The following is a 7,677-nucleotide window of genomic DNA, read 5'->3' as shown; positions in this document are numbered from 1 at the left end:
AATATACATATAATTTTGTATATACAATTTATATATCATTTTTCTAATATATTAATAATAATAAAAAACCATAAAAATAAAAATATACTTGTAATGACTAAAACATGTGAGTGATTTTCTTTCGATTTCGTTTGATTTGTTTTGTTGTTTTCTTCTCTGGAACATCTATTGCCTGGAATAGATTTCATTACCCATTAAAGGGGGATGGGGATGTTCCTTCCTTCTTTCCCATTTGGAATTCAAGGCACTTTTGGTATGTCATTTTATTTTACAAAAATGGATTTTTGTTGTTGCTGCTCTTGGCCTTCAATTATAATTACTGGGATTGGTGATTTTCGCCGCATACATATTGGCCACTTTATAGATAAATTCGTATTGTTCCTTGGTTAGCACAGCACTGGCCCGACCTCGCCTAACATAGTAGACAATGTGCGGTATATCGACGGTACGTTTTGGTGTCTCCAGACTACGTATGGCAATATCACAAGCAATAATTGTACCCGTTCGACCAGTACCTGGAGAGCAGTGGACAGTTAGGGGACTAAAAAAAATGAAAGAAGAAGAAATACAAGAAAAAACACATAAATATCATGCAAAACAACAAGAACAACAACGGGACATACACAAATTTGTATACAAATAAATACAAAATAAAATATGTGAGATTGTGATAAGGTGGAAGAGATTTTGAAATGTTCAGCTCCTAAAAGTATGCTTTGATTTTTGTTTTCATTTTTTTGGAGGACTATAAGCTGAGGATACAAACACAAAAAATCAAACAATTTAAATTTTCGTTCCACTTCACCCCAAAATTATTATCTGATCATAATTACCGAAAATTATAGGCGTTTTCCTTTGCCATAGCTGGAACCTCATGGAAAATTTAAAAGCGATCAGCGCTATATTACCAACCACTAGTGTGATAATGGGTTACTAAAAAACATCTGAATACGTATGGGCCTGTAAATATTTAAGTGTAACTCCCACGTATGAGAACATACCACAACCACTCCTCTTGGATATACTATCAACTTCTAGGGTCTATGTCGTTCGGGAGTTAATATATACGCCATAGAATACAAATTCATTTGACCCGCTAAATATTGACCGATCTTTATCAAAACGGGCATGCTCACTCTATGGCCCGATCCCCTACTCCATGTAAAATTTCATGATGTTCGGGCCATAATTGCGGCCTCTGGAGCGACCAGAAAAACCGACAAAAATTTAGTATTTGGTCCATTTCATCCCCTATATAAAGATTGGTCTATAACTGTGGCCTGTATAGTGTTTACAAATTATAATGGACAGACGGACGGCGGACACACATGTCTAGATAGACTCAGCTAGTTGAGGTATGACGATCGGTATACTTGATGGTGGGTCTAGGACCAATATTTCGCGGCGTTACAAACACTTGGGGCTGCACAAAGCTATAATACCCTGACAACATAGTTGTGTAGAGTATAAAAATCTACGCCTTGTAAAAAATATTTAAAAAAATCTACGCCTTGGAAAAATATTTTTAAAAAATCTACGCCTTTAGAAAATAGTTTAAAAAAATCTACGCCTTGAAAAAATATTTTTAAAAAATCTTCGCCTTGAAAAAATATTTTTAAAAATATCTACGTCTTGAAAAAATATTCTTAAAAAATCTTCGCCTTGAAAAAATATTTTTAAAAAATCTACGCCTTGAAAAAATATTTTTAAAAAATCTACGCCTTGAAAAAATATGTTTAAAAAATCTACGCCTTGAAAAAATATTTTTAATAAATCTACGCCTTGAAAAAATATTTTTAAAAAGTCTACGCCTTGAAAAAATATTTTTAAAAAATCTACGCCTTGAAAAAATATTTTTAAAAAGTTCATGCCTTGAAAAAATATTTTTAAAAAATCTACGCCTTTAAAAAATATTTTTAAAAAATCCACGCCTTGAAAAAATATTTTTAAAAAATCTACGCTTTGAAAAAATATTTTTAAAAAATCTGCTCGTTGAAAAAATATTTTTCAAAAATCTACACCTTGAAAAAATATTTTTAAAAAATCTACACCTTGAAAAAATATTTTTAAAAAATCTACGCCTCCTCGAAAAATATTGTAAAAAATCTACGCATGGAAAAATATTTTTAAAAAATCTACACCTTGAAAAAATATTTTTAAAAAATCTACGCCTCCTCGAAAAATATTGTTAAAAAATCTACGCATGGAAAAATATTTTTAAAAATCTATGCCTTGAAAAAATATTTTTAAAAAATCTACGCTTTGAAAAAATATTTAAAAAAAAATTTACTCCCTGAAAAAATATTTTTAAAAAAAATTACTCCCTAAAAAATATTTTTAAAAAATCTACGCCTTGAAAAAATACTTTTAAAAAATTACTCCCTGAAAAAATATTTTTAACAAAATTACTCCCTGAAAAAATATTTTTAAAAAATCCACACCTTGAAAAAATATTTTTAAAAAATCTATGTCTTAAAAAATCCTTTTTAAAAAATCTACGCTTTAAAAATATTTTTAAAAAATCTACGTCTTGAAAAAATATTTTTAAAAAATCTACGCCTTGAAAAAATTATTTTTAAAAAATCTACGCCTTGAAAGAATATTTTTAAAACATCTACGTCTTGAAAAAATATTTTTAAAAAATCTACGACTTGAAAAAAAATTTTTAAAAAAATCTACGCCTCGAAAAAATATTCTTAAAAAAACGCCTTCAAAAAAATATTTTTAGAAAATCTACGCCTTGAAAAAATATTTTTAAAAAATCTACGCCTTGAAAAAATATTTTTAAAAAATCTACGCCTTGAAAAAATATTTTTAAAAAATCTACGCCTTGAAAAAATATTTTTAAAAAATCTACGCCTTGAAAAAATATTTTTAAAAAATCTACGCCTTGAAAAAATATTTTTAAAAAATCTACGCCTTGAAAAAATATTTTAAAAAAATCTACGCCTTGAAAAAATATTTTAAAAAAATCTACGCCTTGAAAAAATATTTTAAAAAAATCTACGCCTTGAAAAAATATTTTTAAAAAATCTACGCCTTGAAAAAATATTTTTAAAAAATCTACGCCTTGAAAAAATATTTTTAAAAAATCTACGCCTTGAAAAAATATTTTTAAAAAATCTACGCCTTGAAAAAATATTTTTAAAAAATCTACGCCTTGAAAAAATATTTTTAAAAAATCTACGCCTTGAAAAAATATTTTTAAAAAATCTACGCCTTGAAAAAATATTTTTAAAAAATCTACGCCTTGAAAAAATATTTTTAAAAAATCTACGCCTTGAAAAAATACTTTTAAAAAAATCTACGCCTTGAAAAAATATTTTTAAAAAATCTACGCCTTGAAAAAATATTTTTAAAAAATCTACGCCTTGAAAAAATATTTTTAAAAAATCTACGCCTTGAAAAAATATGTTTAAAAAATCTACGCCTATTGGTAGTCCTTTAAAAAATTTACGCCTTGAAAAATTTAAAAAAAATTTACGCCTATTGGTAGTTCTTTAAAAAATAGTTTTGAAAAAATCTACGCTTCTTGATAGTCTTTAAAAACACGCCTAACTAATTTCACTAATTTATAGTCATTGAAAAAATAGTTCTTAGAATTCTTGAAAAATATTGTTACAACATCTGCGCCTTTTAATGGTCTTAAAAAATAAGCCAAGTCATATTTTCTATATTTTGAAGGATTAAAAAATATTTGAAAAAAATCCTTAGGGTTAAAGAGGGCTTTTAAATATCCATATATGGATAGAAGGAATATAGACATTTTTCTAGAGTTTTTATAGTGACAAGAACATTTATCAAGTCATTAATGAATATGGGACAGTTTTTCTTTAACTCCTAAAAGTATGCTTTCATTTTTAATCATTTATTTAGTCTATAAATGAGATATTGATTGATGAAAATGCATTTCTAAATTGTGGCCCCCATTTTAATATTCAATGTATGGCGCCTGAAAGTATGCTTACTTTTTAAACAATCAAAAATTATCAAATGGTAGAAACATCAAGGCCAAAGGATATCTACCTCCAAATGGCCTTTTTCACTTTCACCTTATCACAATGGTATAATTCATGAAATGAAATCAGGAGGTTTAAAAAACCGCTCCCTCTCTTTTGATGAATAACAATCTGTCTCCGAACAAAAAAAGGAAAACAAAAACTTTTCTCACTTACCCCTGATTTCTGGCAGTCTTTTTAATTGGCACCATTGAAATGTTACCATTTATTTCAGCATTACTGCTACCATTTGAATTTGTTCCATTCTTACCGGCCGTACCCTCTTCCGCAGATCTCAAGGTATTCGTAGACGCACTATTGTTCAAGGTAGAACTCTTTTCTTTTTCTTCATTAGCCTGTTCCGTGGCATAACTAATGAGAGAAGATCGAGCCTCCAATAGCATAGCTATAATGGGTGCCTCTTCTGCGGGAACTCCCGTCTCTGGCCATTTATACCAATAATGTGTCAACTCCCGGCTAGCATTATTTTCAGCAGTATTTTTCAGTAGAATAGTTGAAATGGCATATTTATCTTTGACTTCACGATTTTGTAGTGTCACCTGGAAATCACCAAAACTGGCATGATTGTCCAGTGTCACCGAGGGTGGTAAATATTCGGCACACTTCTCGACACCATTTTCAATGAGATCGGTTGCTTGAATGATTACGCGGGATTGTTGTTCCCATATCATGCGCCAGAAATCTTCCACGGTGGTCTCCAATGGTGCCTGGCAGGCTATATAATAATTGGGAGAATCTTTGGGACCCTGCAAAAGAGAGAGACAGGTTATTATTTTTCAAATATTTCAGGTTTATCAATATGGAAAAAGATAATTTAATTAATTAATAATTATTTATTGTTGTTATGTGATATTCGTTTTTGTTGTTATTGTTTTTTGTTCTGACTAACGACTGGATGAGTAAGCCCATGTGATACCTGGCTGTTATAAATTTAATCTTTTTTGGGAATAATGTGTCGGCTCTCATTATTATATTACACACTGTGGCATATTTGAATAGGTATAAGTGTTTTGAAAAAAAGTTTCAAGAACAAATATTATTATGAAAAAAATTTACTTTTTTTCAAGGATAGATTTTTTTTAAATTGATTTTCTAAGGACTATCAAAGGTGAAGATTATTTTTAAATATTTTATCAACAACTATCAACAGGCGCAGATTTTTCAAACATTTTTTTCGGGAACTACAACTGGCGTAGATTTTTTAAAAATATTTTTTAAGACTAAAAATATTTTCCAAGGATTATAATCAGGCGTAGATTTTTTAAAAATATTTTTTTAAGGACTAAAAATAATTTCCAAGGATTATAATAAGGCGTAGATTTTTTTAAAATATTTTTTCAAGGACTAAAAATAATTTCCAAGGATTATAATCAGGCTAGATTTTTTAAAAATATTTTTTCAAGAACTACAACATGTGTTGATTTGTTTAAAAATATTTTTTCAATGACTACGTTTGGTACAGAAAAATATTAAAAAAATTCACGCCTTTGTTGAAAAAATATTTTGAAAAATTCCACGATCGTCAGAAAATATTATATTATCCACCCGTAGATTTTTTAAAAATATTTTTTTTAAGTACTAAAAATAATTTCCAAGGATTATAATCAGGCGTAGTTTTTTTAAAATCTTTTTTCAACAACTACAACATGCGTAGATTTGTTTAAAAATATTTTTTCAAGGACTACGGTACACATTTTGGTACACAAACATATTAAAAAATATTTCACGCCTTTGTTTAGGTATTGAAAACATATTTTGAAAAATTCCACCATCGTCAGAAAATATTATCCACCCCCATTTTTTTTTTAAGTAAACCCAGTAAGGAAAGTAGTCAAGTCGGACTGGGCCGACTATATAATAACCTTCAGCACTTTGTGTATATTCTACATATGTATCCTAACAGACGTCGCGTGTTTGTTTTATATCTATATCTGAACCGATTTCAGGGAAACTTGCCAGAGACTAATTTATATTATTTCAGTACGTTGTGTCAATCGGCCTAGCTAAGGATCTTTTCACGAAGCTTAACAACATCATTCTAGACTTAATTCAGTAGCCTATACAAAAATTCGTGCAAATCGAAAGATATATAGGGACTTCGGTGCAACAATTACATAAAATCGGACGAAAATATATTTGGGAGCTATATCCAAATCTGAAACGATTTTCACGGAACTGTGCACACATCATTTTAGACTTAATTCATTACGCTATGCCAAATTTCGTGGAAATCGAAAGATATATAGGGTCTTTGATGTAACAATTACCTTAAATCGGACGAAGATATATATGGGAGCTATATCTAAATATGAAACGATTTTCACTAAACTTAACAAATATCATTCTAGACCTAATTCATTACGCTATGCCAAATTTCGTGCAAATCGAAAGATATATAGAGACTTTGGTACACTATTTACATTAAATCGGTCGAAAATATATATGGGAGCTATATTTATATCTGAACCGATTTTCAGGAAATTTTGCACACATCATTCTAGAATTAATTCAGTACGCTATGCCAAATTTCGTGAAAATCAAAAAATATATAGGGACTTTGGTACACCATTTACCTTAAATCGGACGAAGATATATGTATATGGGAGCTATATCTAAATCTTAACCGATTTTTCCCAATTTCAATAGGGTTTATCCTTGGGCCAAAATAATGAGCTGTGCCAAATTTCATCCAATTCGGATTATAAATACTACCTGTACTTTGTTTAAAATTTAACATGGACAGACGGACGGACGGACATGCATAAATTGACTCAAAAAGGGATTCTATGCATATTCTCAAAAGGAACCATGGGTCTATCTCAATTATTTTTGCATAAACGCTTTGGGGAATGGTCTTCTTATTCTAACCTTGTAATAAATAATACAAATGAGCAAAAATCCCAATTGATGTGGCGCCTTTGGCATTTACATCATTTTGTAATTTATTTTAATTCAATTATAAAAAAAAAATTACAATGGAAAAATAATTAAATTTTCTACAACAAAAATGTCACTGCACCCAATTTAAACACACAAACAACAAAATGAACATTTTTTTTGGTATTTCCATATATGTCGATATCTCTTTTGTTCTTCGAAACGTCCGACGATGTTGTTGCTCATCTTCGAAATGTGATAAACGGAGACAATAAATCTTGAGTGACGACAACAACAGCAACAACAACAAATATGCAAAAGCCCACACATCCTCTGACATGAAAACGCTTTGTTTTTTTGTATTTTGTTTATTTCAGAATTATCGCTGTTGTCGTTGTTGTTTTAATTGTAAAAAAATTCTCATGAAAGAGGTTTCACTTGATTAATAATTATTTTAGAACACGTTCTTGAATAATGAATGATGGTGAGAGGTAGGCAGAACAGTGGCTGGGAATTGAAAAATAATAATAAATATTTTATCATTTAATTTTCCGATTCCATCCCACTGTGCAGTATTATATTTTATATATTTACGCCCTACACAAATATGTTGTCAGGGTATTATAGCTTTGTCCAGTCCCAGGAGTTTGTAATGTCGCGAAATATTGGCCCTAGACCCACCTTTTAGTATACCAATATCGATAAACTGAGTCGATCTAGACATGTGTGTCCGTCCGTCCGTCTGTCCATTATAATTTGTAAACACAATACAGGCCACAGT

General features: G+C 29.6%; 1 protein-coding gene across 1 annotated transcript; it reads right to left on the bottom strand.

Annotated features, from left to right (window-relative positions):
* Positions 1–306: 306 nt before the first annotated feature.
* Positions 307–4,762, bottom strand: LOC133326586 (tyrosine-protein phosphatase non-receptor type 9-like). Its single transcript, XM_061535215.1, has 2 exons — positions 4,176–4,762; positions 307–541 (listed from the first exon to the last, which is right to left on the bottom strand). Exons 1-2 carry the CDS (start codon positions 4,688–4,690, stop codon positions 307–309), a joined length of 750 nt encoding a protein of 249 aa, XP_061391199.1. The 5' UTR covers positions 4,691–4,762.
* Positions 4,763–7,677: the final 2,915 nt, after the last annotated feature.

This window comes from Musca vetustissima, unplaced genomic scaffold, assembly GCF_032173495.1.
Source record: "Musca vetustissima isolate MV318-11 ecotype Yass unplaced genomic scaffold, APGP_CSIRO_Mvet_v1 utg12407, whole genome shotgun sequence".
Classification (NCBI taxonomy): Eukaryota; Metazoa; Arthropoda; class Insecta; order Diptera; family Muscidae; genus Musca; species Musca vetustissima.
The sequence above is the reverse complement of the archived record's forward strand: the minus strand, read 5'-3'. Positions and strand labels throughout refer to the sequence as shown.